The following is a 25,274-nucleotide window of genomic DNA, read 5'->3' as shown; positions in this document are numbered from 1 at the left end:
TGCAGATAGAGATTCACTGGACTATTGCTCTGTACTGTTGAATGTTCAGGACGCGAGATGAAAGGCAGGTCTCACTGCTGCTGCACTGAAGGAGGAAAAGGTTGCTTAAACCAGCTGCGGTGTGTGTAGAGGTCCTTGTTCATGCTTACCTCTGCAAGGAAGAGAGGGGTAAGTCATGGTTTCGTAAACTGAAGGAAGATAAACTTGCAACATTTCCGTTTCTCTCCTTTTTTTCTTTTTTTTTTTTTCTTCTTGGTTGCCATTGTTGCTGGTACAGTTGGGTGAAGGCAGGATGTCAGCGGTCTCCAGAGGATGTGGGGCCACTGAATGCAGGAGACGTGTCAGTTTAGGTGGACAGCTGCAGCCAGCATGCACCTGTTTGTTCCCCAGAACATTCCCCTTGCACACAGAATTGTTTTTATCGCTTTTTTTTTCCCCCCTTCTGGAATACAAGACCTATGAAATTGGCCAAAAAGAAATTTGCTGGTGTGCTTGAAATGTGTTTGAATTGCTGCAGGACAAGTGAGCAGGAAATGAAGCTTTCAGTAGGGTTGATGTTTTTCAAGTGAGCTTCTCCCCTAACTGCTTTATTCTTAAATCTCTAGCAAGGAGCAGACCTGTCACCGGGCTTGCTGTTACTCTGCCTTGCTGCTGGCCATTTTATTTCTCTTGAAGTTCGTAACCTCGTGCTGCCTGGCCACCTCTCAGCCATGCTTCTGGTGGGGAGAAAGCTCAGGGCTCTTCTGAAAGCAGGTGGTGTAACATGGCACAGCACCTCTGGCTTGGGCATTCACTTAAACTGATTTACACCAGCTGGAATTTATGCCCCCAGAGATTTTACTTTCTGCTGTCCTCTTGTTCAGAAACACTGCCTTGGTGCCAGGCCTTCTTCCCTGCTCCTTCCTTAGATGATAGATGGATTATGGGGGAGGGGGGGAAAAAAAAGGCGGGGGGGGGGGGGGGGGAAGGCAAAAGCTCTGGGAGTCAAAATACCGATGTGACAAGAAGTACTCAAATGAATTAGTAGTGCAGCACTCGCTGCTGGGAATGTATAAAAAGAATTGGATCCTTTTTTTGGTAGTGCCATTACAATCCCATGACTGTTATTTAATGGTGTCATTGATATGTCTGTTGTGAGATATTATGAAACACACACTTTGTATCAAGACAAACCCCCAAGAAACTGTAAAGAAACAAATTCAAAAGGACAAGAAAAATTCAGGATACCAACAGATCGATTATCCTCAATCTTTGTAGATATTCCAACAAATTTTATTATGCTGTCTGCAACAGACTTTTCTCCACTAAAATGGGTAACAAATGCTGGTGAATATAACAAATGTTATGCTACTATGTTTATTTTTGTCTCCTTTAAAAAATGCTTTCTTATTTTAACTAATCTGCAGCATGCTGAGTCTTTGTCTCCACTTGATTAATGTAACTTCAAGACAGTATTTATTAACTAATTTTCTGATATGATCTGCAGGCACTTAAAAAAACCAGCCCCCCTCCCCCCCCCCGCAAATGTCAAAACCAAAACCCACCACTTACATTGAGAGCAGTGGACAGCCTCCAGTAATGAGAATGAAGGAAAGGACACTGGGCAAGCTGAATCAAACATGCTTAGCTCTTTTCCATTTTAGAAGTGATCTAAATTTAACATGCCATGAGTTATTTCGGTGCCTTTAACTGATAAGTTTAACAAAACATAGGCCACTCACAGCGCGTTTGGTGTGTAGAGGAATTTCAGGATTCCAGGAACGGCAGGATGTAACCTTCGCTTCACCTGGAAACATAAGCAATTCTTGGGGCAGTTGATAGGCTTCATAATGAAAAATGGGAGGCAGCCAAAATCTGGAGCCAAGCTAACAGCCAGAAATAGATCTGCCGGGAGGCTTGTTTTGCACCGTCCGGAATGGCATATCAGAAATTGTGTGAACAGAAATACCAGCTTGATCCAACATTGCACAAGCAGAATCAATCCTGACTGTTTTCCTTTTTAAGTATCATGAAAGCTTGACTAAATAAACATTGTGTTAAAGTTTCAGCTGTCTCAATATGTTGTAGTACTTTTTCTCCAGATAGTTTTCATTTTTGCTTATGGTTTTCTTTCTTTCTCACTTGTTGAAATGCAAGTGTGTATTTGATAGTGTGTATTTGCGATTAAAGGTGTTCAAGTGTGCATCACCCAAGAACTCCAGCTCCCCTGCTGTAGCAGCATGGAAATGGGGCAGCAGAGAGAGAGGCAAAGGTTTAAATCTCGTGGAGAAGGCGAGTAGAGGAGGGGAAAGGGCCGGGCACAGAGAGGACCATAACGGGAGGGTGCAGGGGGTAGCAGGGAGGCAGGGGTGTGAAGCAGGTTTATTCTCGTTACTTCACAAACAGCGTGCTTATGGGAAAGTGAACTGAAGTATGTTCTAGTTTGCACAACACTTACTAAATGAATAATTGTGATTATGTTTAGTTATGGAATCAGATCTATTGCCTTCTCCGTCTGGCCGGAGACGTGGAGTTTTGCGGGTGGGGTGTAAGCGAAAGCCGACGGGGTCCTGCTGACTGGGAGCAGAGAGCCAGAAGCCCGTGGGAGCCCAGCCTGGGTTTACAGTCCCAAGTCCACTTGCAAAGGCCTAAACTGGTATGGAGGGGAAATAATTTAAAAGCAGGTGATGCAGGATGTGTTGTGGCGGCCCTGCCCTCTTTTCAGGGTTGAGCCATGCTCTAAGCAGTTTGGGTTGTCCTTTTCCAAACATAGTGTAAGCAATATTCAAAGCAAGAGCCTTAATGGAAGACATTTTTCAGCTTGTCATTGGACAATCTTGTTTCAGGCATTTTTACTGCTACTACTTCAACCCTTTGCCAGTGATCATACTTTTTTTTTCTTCCCCTAATGATGTACAGCAGCTGTCATGAAGGAGAACTTGTGGTTTTGGAAAAAACACTTGTTCACCTAAACTTCATGGTTTGATTTTTCTATCCTCGAGATACAGAAAGGTGTTTTGTTAGGCCTGAATTTCCAGCCTCTAAACTTGGATATCAGTACTGGATACCAGGCACCTGGCCGAATTCAGCTGGAGGGGTGGGAACGCTCCCAGGATGCAGGCCTTCCCCTGGGTCACGCTGCCTGGAGGCTTCACAGTCTGCACAAGCTGCCCGGCTGTCCAGCAGAGTAAGGTTGGAGCTACTCTATTTCTGTAGCTGTTTGGTAGCTTGCGATTAACCGTCATCCAGCTAGCAATGTACACCAGTGATTAAACTCAGGTTTTATTAATGTCACCAGCAATGGCAATATCTGATGATCATGTTAGAATCACCATATTCCAACTATTTCTGCACCAAATATTTCTGGAAATATTCAAGTCTTCATTTGTGAAGCCACTATGGGAAAGGCTGAGTGCATGCCTAAGTGGGAACTACCTACAGACCATGTTAGCATAACATGAATTATTCAGACATTTGTGAACAATTATTTCAAATCGGGAACCACTTATGCGTTACTGAGCATTTAACTAATCACTGGGAGGGGGGAGAAAGCACTGAATACAGAACTAGTGTTGTTTGTAACACACTGAATGTCTTTGCAGACATCCTCGCCCAATGCTGTCGATGCCGTTCAGTACCCGTCCCTTAGGGTTAGACCATACCGGTAGCAGTCGGTGTGCATTGGGGTATTTTCACATTTGGTCACTGAGCATTTATTTGCGTTTTGATGAAGTTGCCATTCACCATTTGAATTGACAGATCGGAGGGACAGGCTCTCGGGCACTGAGGCTGTGGGCAGGTTCAGGAGATGCTGGGTTGTCCAGGCAAACGCAGATACCCCCCTCCAGCTCCTCTTCCTTTAAAAAGTTTAGGTACAAGTTGCTCTTGATGCTAAACATATGCTCTAGTTACAGTTTATAGATACGTTTTTTTCCTAATCTCAGGAGAGAGTAACAGCAAATGAAGCAGCGATCGATTCTCCACTGCTCCTGGAGTACATTTCCTGTGTGCCCTGCGCCATCGACTTAAGGACAAAAGTCCTTTTCATGGTCTGAAGGATGAACGCAGCCTGAGGTTTTGGAGAAGCTAAATAGAAAGAGGCTGTTATAAATGACATGGAGAGAAATGGGGAGCCATTACAGGAAAAACTAACATTTCTTGCAGTGAAACTTAAATGCCCAGCACATCCCGCTAAGCAACTTGGAGCACAGCGTGGCAGCAAGTTATAAAGTCATTGGTCTGGGGAAAGTGTCAGAGCACAGTTCTTTTGTGTCCTTTAAACAGTAGCGTAAAAACAACACGAAGATTTCTTGAAGTTTGTAAGAGCCATATACCCAGAGTTTTTCTTACTCTCAGGGGTGTTGATTTGTGTTTTGTTGAATACCTCTGTGTGTCACGCAAGTTTGTTGGTCCTTGAGCATGGAAACACAGTAGAACAAATTGAGATAAGTAGCAACGTGTAGGCATACGTGCTGTCCTTTCTGCAGTGGATTATGTGCAATCCTTATAAATAATTGGGCTAGTCTGCAAAAAATGGAAGGACATAAGAAGATAGAATTAAATTAATTGAAAAACTTTTTTCCTGCCGTATTTGAAATATTGCAGTGTACGGGGTATTTATTGATCTGGTCAGTATAAATGTCCTAGGTATGCACATTTGCTCACTTAACAATGCTGTCAGTTTGCTGTAATGCTTCCAGAGGACCAGTACACCCTATTTACAGATTCTCTCCACTGGCCTTTCAGTAACTTGGACAAGTATTCCTTAGGAGTTGCTCAGTAAAAATCTGTAATTGCTCTGAAACACCCCTTAGCAACCATCCAAGGACATTCTTCTCCAAATACCAGCTCTGTGAAAGTACTTTGCTGTCAGAAACCAGTATATAGAAATTCCAATAACAGAAACACAATCTTTGAAATAATAACAAATTAAGAGTAAACTTCTTTGTATTTACCCAGTAATTAATTCCTAAAACACAGTAAAAGGCTAACCACTGATGCAAGTGAAATAGACTGCAAGGCCTGTTAAAAAATTATTAGTGTTGAATACTGCCTGTACACAGAACTGTATAAATACTAAGCACTGGGGAAATGTACTCTAAGAATTAAGAGAACATGCACTTACAATCTGGGAAATCCTTTAAGACTTACGTAAATACAAGCTAACAAAACTACTTTGCCTGGGACTTTAAAAGTGTTAGGTAAACTTCTTTGGGATTGGGGGACTCGGTTGTTTATGATTGCTCAATCATACAGACTTATAAGTTAAAACAGCATTTCAGATATTCAAGTGTTGTATGCTCGGAGGGAGAAAGTCCTAAATCAAAATTAGGAAGAGGAGTAGTTTTTGTGCTGTGACCAGTGGAAGGAAATAGATGTATGTGATGTGACATTGCAGACAACCTTGTAATCTTGATTAATGGGAGTACCTGCAGAAAAAAAGAGGTGTTTGGCAAAACGCTGACAAAATCAATACCACTTTGAAATGATTATGTGTCTTGCTACATTGTCTTGCCAGTTAAAGAGAAATGAATACATGGATGTATCCAAGTGTTTAGTCCAGCAACTTAATGTAATGCAATTAGAGCAAGTAAAGGATCAATATATAACTTCTTTTCACTCACAAGACCAAATGATAGTATATTATATCAAATCAGCATGGGAATCGATCATGCTTCCCCTATCTGCCTCCAGGTCCTGTCAAATGAAAATCTGGCTTAAATAAGTCCTTGTTAGTGAGTCAGGATATCTAAAATCAAGACAAAATATTTAACATATGTCACAGTTACTCGACGAAAATACTAACTGGTTTGCGAGGAGCTTCAGCACCCACTTTGGACATAGTAATTAAAATGATACTTGAGACAGTCCACTTAAATGCTTCACCTCATTTGGCATCTGAATCCCAAATTCAGACCTGCGAATGCCGCTTGGTAATAGTCTCGGCTTTCCTCTATACTGTCAGGTCTATGGAGGAGAATTTCCCAAGGCCAGATTTTTTCTGCCGGTGTGGCTTGTCGGCTCTGTGGATGCCAGCTGAGCCACAGGACGTTCTTCCACGTGGGTTTAAGCTCTCTGTTGCTGAAATAATTATTGTGCCTTCAGTTCAATGAGCTAATTTTACCTGGTGAAGTCCCGCTTGCGATTGCCCTGTATGCAGTAAAGATAGGGATATGTTCCAACATTGGAAGATGTCTGCAGATAAAATTTTATTTTTACTATAATGCTCGTTACAGCACAAAGTAAAGAACACTCTAATAAAACTTGTTGATGAGTTTCGTGCTTATAATAGTAACTCTGTAGAAAAAGTAACATGGAAAGGTTTTTGTTAGCTGCTAGTGTATATTTTCAGGAAAAAAATGTGAACACTCCCAACTGAAACTCTCTTCAAGAATTTGGAAGCTCCAGAGAGCTGAGCTAATGAAACAGTTGTTCATCATTCCGAAACCTGCATCCTTGCTTAATTCTAATAATAGTTATACATAACCTTCTCTGTGCTTTCTTTTTGTTTTTTTTCTTCATTCTGAGTGTTTGACAACTTCTGAATTTGAAGAATTTTAAAGCAAAGTATTTCTGTTAATGAAATAACCTGTTAATGATGTTGTCACAGGTTTTAGAAATTATTTCCAAAAATATACTGTATCCTTCTTTGATAATTAGGAAGTGTCATTATCTGCCCTTCAGGAATTAAAAAAAAAAAGTAGTTATTTAAAGTTGAAGTCACTCATGCATGAGCATGGTTATCACTGAAGATCAAGAAAGTAATCTGTTCAGGTCATTGGATATCCATCATCAACATGTACGTAACTGCGCAAGCTCCATTTCATCACTGTCAGCTGCTGAATGGAGCAATACTTTTTCCATCGTGCTGATGGATGCGAATGCACATTCTCAGCTCTGACCTCAAATTGCAGCAACAATGCTGCAACATACTTCTGACATATTTTTCCTAAACAGGTCATTATACATGACTGTGCATCTTATACAGAAACATGTCTTAGTATGTCATAAAAATTCCTTAACAATAATGTGTTTCTTACTTCAAAACGAGTATCTTTGAAAATGAAGTAGAATCATGAAACAGTAAATTAGAAAAATGGCCAATTGGCGAAAGCTGCACAGCAGTGACTCAAGATAGTTATTAACCTGTACTGGTTTTATCTGTTCTTTCCAATTCACAGGCTCTGATCGTTCTCTGTTCTCTCTTGCTGTTACGTTTAGCAGTGATAGATTCTATTGTAATTAATTTATAAAAAGTAAATCTCATGGAAAAAAGGGCTGAAGGACTAAGGCCTTTGCAAATGGGTATATGGCAGCTATCTCCTGTCAGCAAAGGTTATGTACATCAGCAGTGTGAGACTTATAACCTGCTTCAGAGGCACAATAAATACTGGGTTTTGATATAAGGAACTGTGTGTAGATATGACTGTGGTATAGTGGACAAAAATTGAGATGAGGTTCTTATATATGTTACAGGTCTAAAGAACAGTGTTATTCTCGATCTGCTTCCTGTGTTAAGTAGCTGAAGCTAATTAAAAAGGTCAAGCATTTCCTCTGAAACCAGGTATCTGATTCAGATTTCTGGCAGAGGGAAGAAGGGTCAAAATGTCTTTTTATAGACTTCCCTCTTTTTTTTAAGGTAATGATGCACAGTGCTTCACTCTCTCCCTGTTAAAAGAAAAACATCACCTATAACAGTATTTGAACTTTAAAAAAAAAATCCAATAGATTTGAAGTTTGTTGGGTTTTTCTCTTGGTGATGGTACCTCTGTCTGAAGTCTCAGCTTACGTGTCACCAGAGCCTGGCTGATACCTTTCGCTGGGTGCCGGGTGTACCTGCAAATGGGTTCAGAGACTAATCCAAGCCGCTGGGGGTATTTGTTGCTTGGCCACTGGGTTGTGTTGCCATTCAGCTTGAAATTGAGGAGTTCTCTGCTTTTCTGTTTATTTTGTTATTTAAATATTATGATAAATGTACATGAAATGGAAATATTTTGGTGTGAGCATTCTAATTTCATAAAGATTCACTGGTTCTTCATAGCTGTTAGTATTAGGTTTGCACTAAGTCTAGGAAATGCTAATTTTTGTTAGCCTGCTAGTGGGCATAAGATTAGAGAATCGCTTTAAACTATTTCTTTTGGTAGAGAAAAATGCAGAAATGAGACCATCTCACTCTTAGCTAAATTCTGATTTGTTTGAGTTTGGCAGATGAGGGAGAAGGGAACAGACTCTGAGGTCTGGTGTTTACATCCTCCGGTGGGGAATAGTCTGTAGCCGTTCTGACGTGGGCTGGGAAGGAAGCATGCTAAGTGGTTCAAGTGAAATGCAATTTTTTTTCTTTCTCTTTCAAACATCCACTACAATACGTAAGACTGCAGACAGTTGTGATAAAAGATGCTGCTTTAGTCCTTTTTCCGTCAGAGGAGTGGCAAGAATGAAATTCCAGTGTGAATCTTTCTCAAGGACATAAGGGATTAATATGTCTTAAAATAGACACCATCGACTTTTCCACATTTAAATATGATGAATTTTGCAGTGAGAAGGTTGGGACAAAATGGTATTTTCTCTGTTCTTCCAGCTTGTTTGTGAATTTTGAGGTAACCTGTTTACAAGATAGTTAAATTCTGCAGAGTCTTAAGAACTGTTGTGGTTTTATGTGCTTAAGTAGTCATGCATGCTTCCATTTTGCAGGGTTATTTTAAATTCTGGTGATTGCATAGCATCACAAACTCTTTTTTGCTAGTAGGACCATGAGGCAGCCTGGAGGTGGGCAGCGAGCTTGGGGACACACACGCTGCCTTCAGGAGGGGTGACGGTGGAAGTGGGGCCACCGCCTGTTTCAACTATGTGCTTCAGGGGATAGGTGTTTTTGTAATTTGTCCCCTTCTTTTTCTGAGTTTCCAGCAGCAAGGTTTTTGTTCTTTTAATTCAGCAGATTGTGTTCTGCCAGCTTGGTTAGTAACTTGGATATTTGCTGCTGGGGGTCCAGAGAAAACCTAGGCAGAAGGACTGAAATTGCCAGCTCTGGACGTGTAACGGAGCAGTTGAGCATATGCAGCGCTCCCTCCCACCGACGGGCAGTGACGCCAGCATTGCCAGAGGAATGAGCATGGCATATTGTTTCTCCCGTATGCCTGATTATTTATTTATGCATTCTGATTCATAATAGCATAATAACAGACTTGAAACAATAAGATAATTATTTCGCTTCTTGGGTGGTTAAAATTAACTGTGCTCGTTGCATATTTATTCAGTAAAAAGATACAAGATGTTTAGTAATTGCCCAGAAATTCATTATCTGCATAATGTTCTGTTTCTAAATGTGTATTGCATGACCATTAATCTGTGCCAACAGCAAGCATGCAGCAATATCTGATGTAATTAGTTTTCCCCTTACATGCCAAGGAGAACATCTGGGCTAATTGTATGTTGTTGACAAAGGTTGCCATTCTAATGGGGGTCCCTGTTTGTGCACACACACGCTCATTATATGTACAAACATGCTGGTGATTTCAGTTTATCCTCAAGCAAACTGATAGTTCTTACTGATGAGATACTCTTGGTGATTTGTTACTGGGGTCATACAATGTCTGTGGGCAGCATTAGTAAATGTTAGCAGGAATAATATGCTCTCCTTTTAAACAGAAAACAAACAAACCTGTAACGCTGCTTCCTCTGTTTTATTTTTCCAGCCACCACTGGTCCAAGCGATTTTCAGTGGCGATCCAGAAGAGATACGGATGTTGATCTACAAAACTGAGGATGTCAACGCCTTGGTATGTGACTTGGCATGTTGTGTGCCTGTGATACGTAAGCACCGTGCTTATGAACTGTTGCAATGACAGTATTAATCATGTCCTTAATAATTAACATGTAACAGAATGGAAATTACTTGGAAGTTAGAGATTTGGGGCTTCAGTGGAATCCTAATTAGTAGTCTGAAATATAATTATCTCCAGCAGGTGACTTTAAATTTTCTAAGGGTATGGTAATTATTCCAAATGTGCAGGTCAGTCAGGGACATTGTTTCCTCTCTTACTGAGAAAATGAATGAAAACAGCTGAAAGCTGCATATTTTTACCCTCTGTAGAGTTTCCTTTTATGAAGATCAGGAGCTGTTGTTATTCAGCATTTGACTGTACTTGAAATAAAGCTTCACTATAGGTCTCAGCAGTGAGAGTAAGGAAGCAGTATCTTGGCCACGATTTGCCCACAGAGGAATTGCTGTTCTGCAGATTGGCTTATTCTAGCGAGAACAATGGTAAGCAGCTGTAAACAAGTAGTAAAGTGTTTTGGCAGTGAAAAAAAAAATCTCCATTTGAACTTGGTCTTTTTGCAGAAGTTGGGATAGTTTTTTCCCTCTTTGATTTTAACTTAAATCTGTACTGTTAGAAATGAACCCTGCCAGTCCTGACTACAATCTGTGGCCTCTGAAAGTGGTGAGAATATAAAGCAGAAGCAGAATGGTGATTTCCAGGTGTTTCCTGGACTATCGAATCAACCTTCCTTTTCTTCATGTCTTTCTCTGACATAAAGCCATCAGTTTATTCATAGCTAACTCCAGCAGTTTGTCTGGCGTAGTCTTGGCACTGCAGCTTTTGCAGGCAGTGGGATCCAACCATCTGGTTCAGAGCTGCGAAAGGAACTGGAGAAGTGATCCTACCAATCTGGTTAACTGGGGCTCCACTCCGTTTGCTGTCAAGTGGAAGGAAAGACTTGCTGCTGTTTTAAATGGGGAATCTGATCAAAGACGACCTTGATGTTAGGCTTTCCCTGTGATTATCAGTACCTGGTTGTTTTCTTGAAATAAGTTCCTAAAAGTGCTTCCTTAAAGCATCACGTCCCTTGAGTTTCCTCCTTATTTGTTTTCCCTGATGGTCTTAAAAAAACAAAGAAAAAACCCAAAACCAACCAACCAAACAAAAGAAGCCCAACCTAGATGAACATCATAGTCCTAAAATTTCCTCTGTATTTCATGTTGGTTTTTCAAAATAGCATTTCCCGTACAAGGTTATTGTAGGCTTCTCAAATGTTTTTATATCCTTCGGCTGCAAGTGTGGTAGTGGTGGTTGCTAGGGAGATGCTCTCAACTGTCAGGTGCAATATTAAATGAAGAATATGTATTTTATAGATCAGTACCATAGTACTTAATAGAAAAAGTCATTGAACTTGAATGGTCTTGCCCAGAATCCTGTTTAAGATGCTACAAGTCCATCCAAGAATGCTTTGCCTGAACAGCTATTTTGTCAGGAGCAAAAACCAAAGCTGTTCTTTGGAGTAATTAGAAAAATACCGGTCAACACGGATTCTGAAGATTGTGTTCTGCATAGTGATTGCAGACAAGTGTCAAATGCTTAAAATGTCACTAAATAAAGATCAAAAGATAGCATTTTCCCCCCTTGTGCTGTGAGCTGGCAATTTGCACCGTGTGCTTACATTTCTATTTTAAGGGTGTTTTTAATTACTTCCATGTTAGCCTTTCTCTAGTGCTTGGTGGCTCACGTGAGAGGAAACTCTGACACTGGCAGCGATTTGTCCTTTCTTGATCATTTTGGTTAACTGTGTTAATATTGGAATAATTCAAATATAGGTAGGACAGGGAAACAAAATAAAACTCTGTTTTTGCAGCAAGCTTTAGGGATTTCTGAACTTCTAAAAATTGTTTTTTGGAATCTGCAGCAAGAGAGGTATTTGGAAGGCAGAAGAAAAAAGCACATGGAGAAACTATGCAAAATTAGGGATGTATATGCATCCTTCCTAAGAGAAAATTAATCTCGGAGGAAAGAATTTAGAGCAAATCAGAAGTTTAGAAGGTTACTTTTTTTTTTTTTCTTTTTAGTCTGGTAAAATAATTAGTGTCTTTCCAAGCCGGAAGTTGATAGAAATGGGTACGTTCTGGATGCTGCTATAACTGTGACTTCTGTTTTGCAACAAAGTGAAAGCTGTAACTGTTTGGCTTAGAGGTGTGGTTTTAGTTCATTCTGCCACCGTAATTGTCACTTTGACCTCTCCAGTCCCTAGCTATGCTTTGGGAGAACATGATGCTACTTTTGTGCCCTGAGAGCATGGACAGCGTTGAACTTGGCTGGCGGTGAGCGATTCTCTACCACTGAGTACTGAATACGCACGATTTCCGTGGGAAATGTGGTCTGCCTATGGGCAGTGTTCTGCAGCCTGTTTTCCCAGGGCATTGGGGATATTGGGTTGGACCATCCAGACCACCAGCTTAGTTTCAGGTAGACATCCTCTACGCTTGCTGTTTGGTGCATTTAGAAATATCAGGGTGATCGTGCTATGTGTGTGTAGGTGGGGATTTTTTTGGGTGATATTTTTATTTTGGGAAGAGTGTGAGGGGATGACCCCCAGAATCTGGGGATTATTCTGGATCCAGTGGTAACCCCTGGTTAGCTGGGATTCGTAATACATGCAGCTGTGCAGCACCCTACCTCTGCAGAGTCCAGTTCTTATGTGCGATGTCATGATTTTCTACTAAACCAAAATCCTTCCTGTGAAATTCCCATTTTCATCTCAGTCTTCCAGTTTAGTTTCCCTTCAAAATATTCAAAGTCAAACAAAAAAGGCAAAAAACCGTTCCTAGTATTCTTCGCCATAACTAATGCGATGTTTGCAAGCCAAACTAGAAGTTTCTTTCCCTCCGTTTTTACTCTTTATTCCCTAATCCTGCATTTTCTCTTGGATAGAACCCTCAGAAACAAAATATATGCAAAACTTTGGTGTCCCCAGAATATCTTCTATTGCATTCATATTTTGGGGAAAATAATATACCACCTTACCCCACCAGTGAGACTATTGAAGGCAACATCTGCTTTCCCAAAACTTAGTTGCTTCTGTTTGTGCTGTTGGGGCACGCTTGCTGATACGGCCTTCTGAGCTTGATTCTTGTAGCCTCTTTACTCGATGCTCTGCCAGCTGGAAAAGCTGCTGCTTCTCACTGCTCGTCGGTGTCACGAGCTGCTTGTGCAAATGCTCACCCACCCACTTTCACCAAAACGAGATTGGTTAGGAGAAGGTAATTGTTTAGCTGAATTTGGCTTGTTTTTCTTAAAGCAGAGCTGCTGCAGAGCCAGCAGATCTAGGTGGGCTGCAGTAACTCTTGATGGGCCAGGCTGGGGATGGGCTCGAGCCATGTCGGGGTGTAGTGACCCTGGGCATCGCCTGCCTGTTTCTAGCTGCAGAGTGAGTCTGCAGAGGAAGGGGCAGCGGCACCAGCAGAGATTGCAAGGTCTTACATGCAGGACCATGTATTTAGAAGGTGGTTTATTACAGGATAAGGAGGGCAAGAAGGAAGTCCTTATGGAGAGACATGGATGTATGCTGTTTATTACTTCTTTTTCTCATTATCCTACTTGGTAAGGCATAGGTTTGCAGTACTGCCTTTGTTAGGAGGATTCAGGCTTTATCCAGGTCTTCACACACACACACAAAAGTTATATATATTTCTGTAATATTGCTAAGCATGCTTTTTGAGGTGGTATGAGCGCTTGAGGGTACAAGTGCGCAAATGTTTAGGATTGTGAGTCTGAAAGGCTTTGCGTGCTTGGGATACCTAATGTGAAAAACAGCTTGTCGTTCAGTTTGGAGTGACATGTTTGACTTGGGACTAAGAGAGACCGTAATGTGGTATTTCAGTAATCTTGGGCACCAGACCCTCGTCTCTGCTTTTGTCCAAGGAATGATGATTTTCTTTTTGGCACTGTGGAGCCTTGCAGGAGAATAAAGCTATCCTGGAAGAAAATGTTCCTCTTCTAGATGTAGTTCTGCTGTGCTGGAAAGTCTTCTGGAGGATTTAGTCAAGAACTTTGGAAGGCTTCTGCTTTGACACAGTATGACAGTTTGGTGCTAGGTAATAGCTGTGTTTTCAGTGGGTAGCCTCTAGTAGTGCTGTTTGATATGCTGTTAATTTAAGTAGGAAATGATGGAGAATTTTTTTTTCTACAGAAGGAAATTATGAACAATTCTCGGTTATGTAAGGAAATTGAATATAAAATTGCATTGATGTTTGCGATGCAAGGTAACCAGCATGACTTTTATTTAGAATAAATATTTTTTCTTTTAGAAAATAAATATAATTTTTTATATTTTATAAAGAAGATGTTTGAGCTATGAAGAAGATTCTGCTGGAGTTTACTGAGAGTCTGAAATATTCTGAGTTGCTTTGTACAGCATGCTAGTATACTAGTGGGTAGTATACTGGTGCTGGTGACTCATGTTATCAGTGTCCTCAAAATGTTTCAGACAGGTAAGGATGTATAGGCCATTAAAAGCTCATGGCAGGGTTTGGCTGTAGCTGCTTTATGTTCTTCAAAGGCAGCAACGTCAGCCTGAAATACTTGAATTTTCTAAATCTGCTTTTCCCATCAACTCATGAGTGATGTATGGTCCCACGCCATCACCCACCTCCCCCCCCCAAGTCAATATTGCATTTAAAAAAATTGAGGAGTTATTTAAGTCTATCTTTTGAGCCTTACATTGAAAACTCACTGCTATAAACATTAAAATATTTCCATTAATTAGGATAACAGTTTCTACAGTCTCAATCTAGGCTTAGTAATTAATTTTACAAGTTATCTTTTTCTAGCATGAAAGCTACTGTCAGCCTCATGGAAGGAAAGTGTTAGATGGGGGGGAGAGGGAAGATAATTTTTCTTGTCTCTAGAAGATCAGAGTATTTGCCTCTTCCACCTCAAGGGCACTTGGCAATTAAAGACTCAGTCCAGAAAAATCTTTGTAAACTGAAGGCTGTGGGGATGAGAAGTGCTGCAACCAGGATCTGTGTTTTCAGACAGGAATTTCTGTGCTTGGTAACAGCAGAAGAAAGAGCACCAGGCATAAGTCACACAGCTTGACTTTCACCTCCCAGCTGGTACTCACAGTTAAGCATTTCCATTTGCTTTGTGAATTACATGCTTTAATAAAAGAATCTGTGAAAGGGAGGAAATCCTGAAGCGGCAGAGATTTTCTTTGTACAGCACCAGCTTTTGGCTCTGAATGATTGTAAATAGCCCAAGAAGTAGCTGCTCATTTGCTTTTAGCCTCTTCAGTAGTTCCTAACCAGTTCCCAATATTTAATTTTCCTGAAGTCAAGTTGTGTCTGAATGTTTGGGTTTTTTAATGGTACCAGCTACTTTGTGCTGTTTAAATAAGGTGTGCTCAGATGTAACAACAGTAAATGGAGTTAATGAGCAGGAGGTTTGTTTCTGTTATTGTTTTGGTTAGACTTGTATCAATGGAAGTTGTAGCCCTTCATGTGCCTCTAATATAGTTTAGTTTATTCTGCCACTTGGGCAGATGCTGGCCCTTCAAGGTGTTGGGAATCCAAACACTTCTTACCAATGAAACTTCATTAACTCCATTTCTGTAGTGCCTTAACTCCTTCTGTGCTGAACTATTCCTGTTGGCTGCTCAGACAGTTTGGTGACATAAAGAGGATACAGACATTTATTTTCTGTAGCAGTTGCACTTCGCTGTCCCAAACATCTTCTGATCTGAACAGCTGCAGTTGATATAAAAGTTCAAATACATTATCTCCTTTGAGATGTAGGCTGTGTTGAGGAGAAACTGTTGGCCTTTTTCTTAATGTGCCTGAATATTTTACGTATGCTGATATGATTCATCCGAGCCACTGTTCTGCTAATCTTCATGTACTCTAAGGCTCTGAACCAATAAAGCACTTAAGGACTAGCCTAACTTTAAGCCTGTGAAGGGCCTTATCAGTGTCACTGTGATCACTTGAACAGTTTAAGCATGTGTTGAGTGTTTTTCTTGCTGAGGCCTTCTGTCCTCGATTGCCTGGGTTTTTTTTAATTCTTAATTTCCTTTAGCTGTACTTTAAAAAAAAAAAAAGTGCACAGATAATGTTAACATGCAGCATCATCTTTTCTGTGAACTAATATAAGTCACTAATACAGTTTTGGGGAGGGAGTGTTTATCTCATCTCAGCATGGTTTTCTAGCCATTGTGTAGCTTATCTACTGTCTCTTACTGACCTTTTGTTCCTGTGAGAACTGCACTTGAAGCAGGTCTGATTATTTATCTTCATGCTATTTGTAATCCTGTTGTCATTTCTTCTCCCCACCTCCTTTCCTTGCCTTGATAATGTATGTTCAAGATTTGGGGTACTGCCAGACCTTTACCTGAAATGACAAATTTTCTTTTTATTCCTCTCTCTCTGTTTGTAGCCTTCAGTCTTTAGGTCATTATTGATTTACTTATTTGTACTCCTTTTACTACCATCATGCCACAAGGACATCTGTAGCTGAATAGATGTTAGTGCATGGGCCAGACGCAAAGCCAGTGAGCTATTTAAGTCTTGCTGAAGCGGTACACGGCTTTGAGGAGGACGCAAGGAGTGTGGTTGGACAGATAGGCAGATGCCCCAGTTCCTCTGTTTCTGTGTCAGCCTTGTGCAGAGCGTAAACAGGAACTTGAGGATGTTCCTCCGTTGGGTTGCTCAACTGCAGGCGTTGTGTGCGGACTTCTCCCTGCCAAACTCCTGAAAACGTTGCCTGTAGGGCTCTTTCGTGTGTTTTCAATTTTCTATACCACACACTGGGTTTTGTCATCTGCTAGTTCATGTGAGGGTGAACTCTGATTTGTGCCTGGTTGTGGTAAATGGAGAAATTTTAGGGTTTTTTCCTCTTGGAGAAATCAGGCTTAAATTCAGTTGTGCGACTAAACCCATCTTTCTCTGAAGACTTGATTCTCACTTAATTTGATAGGATTTTGCATTGATTTTAAAAAGTAAAAGCTGAGAATACTTACAGAGAGTTATTCCTGTTACAGAAGGATAAAAGTTCTACTTTTCTGTTTCATGTCCTTTCTTCCCTCAATTATCAAATTTCCATCAGATTTACAGTTTAGTATAAAATATTGCTTATAATCAATACAGCACTGAATAGCCTTGGTTCCTTGATACAGAAAATCGCTTGGTCTTGTATCGTTAGCATTCAGCTTCAAACTACTCTGTTCTGTTGCCAAACTTGGCTGTGTTGCAAGAAGCTGCCGCAAAATTTATCACTGACAGGTACGATAGCTATTACAAATACTACATTGTGCTAAAGAGAGATTCATGCATTAAAATGAACAAGCTAAAAAAACCCAACAAACTGATGCTATTTTTGTACAAATGTTCGATCAGTCTTAGCATATTTTTTGCCATGGATAGCCTTAGGTTAGGTAATATGAAGCAATACTTATGAAAGGTCTCGTATGCACGCAAGTAGCCTGTAAAAGCTAGTCCGTGGTGGATTATGTCTTAGGAACTGAGCATAGGAGAGAATCCAGCTTGTGATTTCGGTTCCTGAGCGGACACTGCTGGACGGACACTGCCTAATATTGCTTTAATTTGCCTACCATGTGAGGAGGTGAAGTTCTGTAAGGTGTCTTTCCCTCTGACCTGTGACAACCAGGGTGTCACATAATCTGTCTTTTGAGTGTTCTATGTGCATGCCCAATATGTAAGATCAAAACCCACTGCAGCAGAATTTGAGGACTACATACATCATGTATGTTTGAAAAAACACACAAATATAAAAATTAAACGTAACTTATTCTGGTGACCAGTGGCTCTGTGCCTCGCAGTGCTGGAAAACAATTTTCAGCATTCACATGACAAATGGTTCTGCTGCAGTGATTTGTCCACATTTACAGCATACTTTGAAGACAGTCCAAAATAGCTTGCGGTTGACGACCTCTTGGGCATGTTAAAAGTGGTATTTTATTTGACAGGCTCAGAGACATGTTTCAGGGAGAGAGTGTAGAGTGTAAATACCGGTAGGGTTTCTGTGTTGGTATCGTTTGCAGGAAGTGTTGAATCTGTTACCAGCTTACAGTATTTAATGCTGGTAGGTTGTAATTTGATAAGTTTGATTGATAAGTCTCTTAGAACTTTTTTTGTATTAGTGGTTAAGAAACCGAAATGAAATACATTTAGGACTGGAAACAGGGGTTGAATAGCATGATTAGCAGTATTAGCAGTTCTTGTGATTTTTGTTGCCCATATTACAATGTTTAGCAGTTTCTTTTAAAGGCCTGTGTTCTGGAATCGTCTGAATAATGCAATAAAAGAAAGGGGTTTTTTGTAAACACTGTATTTACACTCCTTGAAGCTAGAAAAGAAAATCTTGAAAATGTGACTCCCTAAGGCTGAAAATTACAGAAATCAAATAAAAGTAGATGTATTTCAGAAGTTGTATACATGATTATTAGCAATTCTTCTAAGTTTAAAGACACAGACCTGACTGGTAATATTTTCTTCATTTGTGTTTAAAGGTCGATCAAGGTGTACAAGCCCATTTTGGGCTGCTGTAGACAACCAGGCTAAATGGTGTACGAGAACCTTTGTAGACTAAGAGGATTGCATCTTGTCCTTGTGTGTGGTTCCAAACCATTCTCCAGAGATATCCTTCTGAAGAGTCTGGTGTTATATTGTTGATGCAAACTGCATTACAAACTCTGATGTCCAGAAGCATCTGAATTGCATCGCTGCAATACTTAGAGTGGAAAATGTTTCTGAAAGAGACCCAAGGATGACATCTTTCCTCATTTTAGATTTGATTTAGTCTACCTGTAAACAGGATATCAGAGTAAAGACAGTGGCTCTGCAAGGTCTGGTGGAACCAACTGATAAAAAAGTTGAGGATTGTTGGGAGGAAGTGTGTTGTTCAGACCTTGAATTTTGTTCTTTCACTGGTTGAGATTGCATTTCTGATTATAAACAGAAATGCATATAGGAAAACAAACACTATAAACAAATCTATTGCTCTTTAACACTAATGCTTGCAGTTAATTGATCATGTTTTATAACTGGACAATCTGTGGTTTTGCAGGATGCTGAGAAACGAACTCCTCTTCACGTTGCGTCATTCCTGGGGGATGCAGACATCATTGAGCTTCTCATTTTGTCAGGTAAGGTAGTGTCCCTCACTGTTATTAACTGGTAAATTAGCTAATTTTAAAGCTACAAGGAATACCCAGCAAAGCATATATGAACTGTGGGCAGTGCCTATTTCTGAGTTTCATTGAGATGGTTGCAGTTGTTGCAAGCTTAGAAAATATATTTAAATTTGGTGATACAATTATAACACATGTACTGTGACTGAGCGGAATTAATAAACAAAGCAACTAGTTTTTAAAAACTTCTAAAGCATTCAAACTGACAATATTTGTGGATTCAGAAACTTGCTGAAGTACATATTTGAAATGTGGGCTCACGTCCTGGAGTACAAGCCAAGAATTCCTGTTAAGCAAAAATTATTATGGAATAATAGCAAAAAAGTTATGAATGAGTTTTAATGAATTGTAAGTGATATTTACATTAGAAACATGATTCTAAGAGTTGGGAAGTTGATTTGGAGAATAGAAACTGTGCAGTAGGATGTATCTCAACAAAAAATTAAAAAAATACTTCCAAACTGTTGTAGTGACAAAAAACGTGATCAAAATATGTCAGAACAAAACATAAAGCAGACATCTTTCAAGAAGTACACATAATTCATGGCAAACTCCTGGATGTGCTTGCAGATTTCAAAGACAGCGTTTTTCTAAACTGGAGAACTGTAAGGGTAAAGCTTATGGGGGTTTAAGAATGTGGGATTGAAAGGAACCTTATGGTACAAATGTCTAACCCCTTGCAAGCAATCTTGCTATACGATTGGTTTCACAAATTATTAGACTGCTTCTTCAAACGAGTTGCATACTTTTTTTAGAAAGTTATTTCAGAACTATCAGTCCTGTGATTGCGAGGCACCTTCTAATTTCCAACCTCAAATCCTAGAATAATTCAGGCTGGAAGGGATTGCTAGAGGTTACCTGATCCAGCCGCCTGCTTAGAGCACCAGCCAATTTCAAAGTTAGACCAGGCTGCTAACAGGCGCATGCAGACCACACAAACTTATTTATTTGGATTACCAGCCTAACCACACCTGGAGAAGGCAGAAAATGAGAATTCAGTTTGCTGTAGCTATGCGTTTCCTCTGTACATTTTTGGGGCATTTTGAATTGTCTAATTGCTTAATGAGGGTAACTAGTTGGACATACATCATACATCAGATCTTTCTGCTCTAACCCTGATGCCAGCAGAATGATCTAAATGAACATTCCTCTGCTGACAGGTTATGCTTGGGTGGGTTTTCAATATGCTAAATGCAAGCATGATTTTCTTCACTGGGAGGTAAGAGTTAATAAACTTCATCTGTGCATGTGTTCTTGCAGTGTGTGTTGTTTGTCACATACTGTTGCTCCATTGTGGTGTGACAAGATTGCAGGAGCAATGTCTTTTTTCAAGTTTTGCAAGTAACAGCACAGGCAATATCCACATAAAGAGAAAGGTGAAGCTGTTCTGTCCATTTCTCTCATGAATCCCAATAGCATCAAAAAATGTCCTGGTGAACATTCTCGTTTTCTGTCACGTTCCTAACGAGGGAAGGAGACTTTCTAGTGTTCTCCTGGGACACTTAGTTCCAGCACCTCACTGCCAAAATGTCAGCCGTGGGCTATAGGGTTTGTCTGGTCAACAGCATAAAATGCAGGTGATATATCTTGGGTTTTTTTATATATCCAAGTGAGTGTGGAAAATCGACAATGTGGGCTTTTAAAAATTGGACTTTTTGTCAGTGGGACTGTGCTGGGGTTCAGTCTTCAGGAACTATGTGGAACTTTCCCAACTGGCTCAGCATGAGTCAAAATTAATCTTGTGTTGCATATTCTACCTATTCATTGTCTTTTAATCTCTGAGGTTTCATTACTCATGATGAGCATCAGTACTTGTATCCAAGAGCAGGTTTGGAGGTTTATGAGGTTTGGAGAAGCAGATTTATGAGTTATTATAAACACCTCTTTGTTATCGTGATCTCTCCATGAACTAGGCTCCAAAGACAACGGCAGCATCTTCCCGTTGCTTCACCTCTTCATTCAGTAAACTGTATTAGTAGAAGTGTATCATAAAAGATTAATCTGATCATAAAATTTAGTTACATGAGCAGAAAAACTTTGTTGTCTAACTTAAAATGAGAGGGTGTTTTCACAGAGAGAAAGCACAAAAATGCTTGCTGTTGGCATCAAACAATAATATTCTCAGCATGAGTAGAAGCTAGGAGGAGTAGCAACCCATTGCATTTTGTACAGGGCTCAGGAGAGAAATTAAATGAAATGTGCACATTCTGAGATTTGTGGCCCATGAACTGGTGGCAGCACAAATAAATGTAGTGTCTAATGAATAAAACTTCTGCCCAGGTGGTTGGAGACAGACCAGAAATGGCTTTCTAGGTAGCCACTGAAATGGACTCTGTTTGGAAATGATACAGGAGAGAGAGTGCCAGATCCCTCAACTGGTATGAATCACCCTGGCCCATTAAATATCAGAGCTAGGTAGATTTACACCAGCTCAAAGGTCTGATCCATAATCATATGGTTCAAACTGGGGAGATGTGCTGTGTGGTTTTGTTTTTCCAGGCTACATGAAAGCAGGGAGCTTTGAGCACTTCTCCTTCACCTCCTTTCTGTCAAGAAGGAGAATGACCAGGGTAACCATCTCGCGTAAATGAAGCTCTGTATGATGACACCGTCATGGATATGCAAGAAGAACTGTCTGGTCAAATACAAGCTCCGTTCTCATTTGTGCCAGTGCCTCTCCCCCTCCTGGACTTTGAGCTGGTGCCCGAGGGCATAATGTTTGAGCTCAGTCCCTTACCCCTTGTTCCCCACCAAAGAGCTTGTGATCTTGGAAATACTACTATGCCTTCCTATTTCAGAAGGCTCTGAGCTTCTTGGCAAGAAGTTTATGCACTGGGGGTGTGCATGCAATATTGACATCCATCCTTCATAAATTGCACAATAGCTGAGGAAAAGGACAAACCCCAGCATGCTTTGGAAGGGTTTCTGGTAAGCTCTGCCACATAGGTTTGGAAGCGAGACTGTCACGTGCATAGCAGGTTCTGGGCCATCCCTGTCGTGTAGGCAGCAGGGGAAGGCGCTGTGTAACCTGAACACACATTCAAGGCTTCTTCTTTTATGGCAGGCTAAAGAATAGGCAGGTTGGAGAGGCAGCCTTCTCTCTGCCTTTCCCATGGCTTTGAGACTCCTGTCCTTGGGGATTCGGAGTATCCCCTTTGGGTGAAAGTTTGGAGGATGTCCCAGGACTATCTTCTCTCTCCTTCATGAATGACCCAGGACCTGTGTGCTCTCACCTGGTGGGATCCCCAGGCTATTTCCCTCCCTAGCAAGTGACTTGGACTTGCCTCCGAGGAGATCCTGCCTAACCTCCTGGTTTCTCCTGTGTAGATGTTTGGTTCCTGTGTTCACATCTAGCACGGTGTTGTGTTGCTCTCATGTTGTGGGTCCGAGTTCCATCTGTTGGGTGGTGCCACTCTGTTGTTATATTTTATTTGTGCTGATCTTTGCTTTGTATTGTGTGTCTGTGTTTGTGAGGTGAGGTGGGGGGGGCATTCCTTACATTTTTGTGTGTCTGTTGCTGTGTCTCATAGCAGGAGTGGGAAAGGTGCACGTTAATAACGTCATTAATAGGTTAAAGAGTAGAGTTTCCTTCCTCCATTGACCATCCCTAATTTCAGATATTTAGACTGCAGAGTCTAGATTTATTAGAGACCTGTGGATTTGGCAGATGTGCTGGATGGAAAATTGTACTTTGGTTAGGATAAAGAGATGTTAACTTTATTCCTGAAAGCCAGCATCGGATTGTTTATTTCGGATCTCAAAAGAACAGAGGCAATTTCAGATTTATTTCCTCTTTTGGCAGAAAAATTTGAGAGTGAAAGATGGCAAAGATTACATATCAGCCATATTAAAGGAGAGTGGATTACAGAAAGTTTCCTCTCTGTTGATTTTATCTGTAATGTTATATGTTATGTTGTCTACTTCAGCCTCAGAGAGCAAATCCAACATCCAAGCCTTTCCTTCAGGCCCACAGGTATGAGCCCTCCTGAGGGCAGAGTGCAGAGGATGGGGCTGACAAAAGGCTTTTCTCTGGAGAGGGTTTTTTTTTAAGTGGATATTTTATGGGGTGGATGGGTGCTGTGGCTACCTGAAAGGATGTTGAGGGAAATCTTTAAAGCAGCTTGTCTTTTCAAGGAAGATTGTACTATATACCATATACACCAATTTGAGTGTGTTATCAGCCCTCTTTGTCCTTATAAATGCACAGATTAATTGATGGAGTATTGTAGGAAGTGCATTGAAACATGGTTAAGGTACTTGGTCCAGAGTGAAGAGAGGGACACTGAATTTCTGGGTGACTCTGAGGAAGTGTTGTGGGGTGGACTTTGAAAATTTAAGCTTCTGATTTTTGGACGCAGCTCATTTTAGGTGTCTTGGCATGTTGTAGAGCATTTAGTCTTTAGAGTTGGATTTCTGTGTTACTCAGTGCTGTAACTGAGTAAGAGCTGTCCCCCGGGCTGTCACAGGATGGACACTCAAGTTCGTGAAGTGTAGAGGACACCTTTGAGAACATGAGCATTGTTCCCTGGGTGCCTCCACTTGATCTCCTTTAAAATGGGAGATATTTTCTGTCCCTGAAAGAGTGCATCAGTGCTGGTGAAGTTTTTTCATTGTCATTAACCGCTGCCTGCAAGGAACTTCTGGGAACCTAAAAGCTGAATTTTGGTGAAGCAAATGGGCAGTACGGAGGGAAGGACGTTTTGAAACGTCTCTTCAGAAAATGTGCACGTCAGTAAATGGACAACAGCGGCTCCTGTAACAGGCAACAGCTGAACTGTGCAGCTCTTTAAAAACAGAAATCACAAATGTATTCAGCTGATGTGTTGAATTAGATATGTAAGAGCAATTTCACTTCATCATATGAAGAGCCCCAAAGCACAAAGAGGTAAAGGGATGTGGAAAACAGCTGAGGAAGAAAAGGCTGATAGCATGCTGTGTATTATTTTATTTATGCTGGTATTGTTTTGCTTTTATTATTTTCTTTAGCTGTTTCTTGGTAACTATTTCAGTTTCTCAAAGGGTAAGTGGATCAGTGAAAGGCATGAATAGCTACTGACAGAGATACTTCCCTAGGTTTTCTAATCATCTTCATATTCACAAATGCCACTGGAGTTGTTGAATACTGAGGAATGATATGTTTGTCACACTTTGCTACTCCATTCACACATAAGCCTTTCTGATTTGCAACCATCTGCTTGTAGGAGTTAGTGAATGGGTAGAAATAAACCAAAAGAAACCTTAGGTAAGAACATAAGGCAAAAAACCTGAGGCAAATAAATAAAATAAAATAAATTTCTAAACCCAAAAAGAGGTATTTGGTGGCAATCATTAGGAATTCATCTAGGCAATTTGCATCCCCAAAACCCTACCAGGCCAAATCAGTATAAGGTAAGGTGCCTCCGAGTCCTGTCTGTCAGCTTCCTGATGGTGGAGGAGATTGTTGCCTTATGTGTCTCTAGAGCCTCGGGCAGTGTAGGCAAAGGGCAGGATACTAACGTGTATCAACCATAATGGCCTTCTCATGAAGACCAAAGAAGCTAACAGCTTCCTTGCTTAGACAGATTAATTAGAAAACTCTTTGAAACTGTTGTCTTTTCTAAAGGGTGTTTTTCCAGAGGGCAGGTTGTACCACCAGGTACCAGGTTCTGAGGTGAGTTCGGAGGATTGCCTCTAATTGTTGCAATAGTTATGAAACTGGCTTTCTTTTTCTTGCAGCCAAAAAATTATATCCCCACTTGTGGAAATATGAAAGAACTTGTTTCTTCTCTGATTATCTAGCACAATTCCCAGTAACCACTGTGATTCAGAGGCAAGCACCTTAATATTCCTGAGAAACGGCTCTCGGAAAGTACTTCTGATTCAGAGAGTGTGATTTATTAATTACAGGCTTTTGTATGCGCTTAAGTTATGGTGCAAAATGAAGCTTAAGAATCCCTTTGTTCATGAAGTTCAGAGGCTCATCCTGGCTATGTGCATGACGCTTGTGCTTCTCTCAAACTTTTCTGCATGTGCTAGTCTTCTCAGACTAGTATGGCTACCTGCAGACCTGAGAGGTACGTTTTCAGGTTAATCCCTTTTTAAAATTAGTTTCTCTAGTCCTTTTCACTAGATTCCATTTCTAGGGTATCACATCAATGAATAGCTTTAATATTTCTTTCAAACAAATTTGTTTTATCACACAAATGTACAAGATCCTTTTTTTTGTCTGCAGTCAGCCAGCACCACTGTAGTTGTTGAATATTCTTCCTTTATCCTTTATTCTGGCAAGCCACCCCAAACCCATCCTCTTGCGCAGCTGTTTTTGTCGGAATGTGCATTAGTGC

At 40.6% G+C, this 25,274-nt stretch overlaps 1 protein-coding gene across 11 annotated transcripts in view; it reads left to right on the top strand.

Annotated features, from left to right (window-relative positions):
- Nucleotides 1-25,274, top strand: part of ANKRD44 (ankyrin repeat domain 44) — a 147,091-nt gene that overhangs the window by 55,898 nt on the left and 65,919 nt on the right. For all 11 annotated transcript variants that reach the window (XM_076342288.1, XM_076342287.1, XM_076342286.1 and 8 more), the window contains exons 2-3: nucleotides 9,672-9,755; nucleotides 18,828-18,906. In XM_076342288.1, the coding sequence (XP_076198403.1) occupies nucleotides 9,672-9,755; nucleotides 18,828-18,906 (163 nt within the window). The remainder of the gene's footprint in view (nucleotides 1-9,671; nucleotides 9,756-18,827; nucleotides 18,907-25,274) is intronic.

The sequence above is a fragment of the Aptenodytes patagonicus genome, chromosome 6 (assembly GCF_965638725.1).
Source record: "Aptenodytes patagonicus chromosome 6, bAptPat1.pri.cur, whole genome shotgun sequence".
Lineage (NCBI taxonomy): Eukaryota > Metazoa > Chordata > Aves > Sphenisciformes > Spheniscidae > Aptenodytes > Aptenodytes patagonicus.
This window is presented reverse-complemented; position numbering and strand designations above follow the sequence as displayed.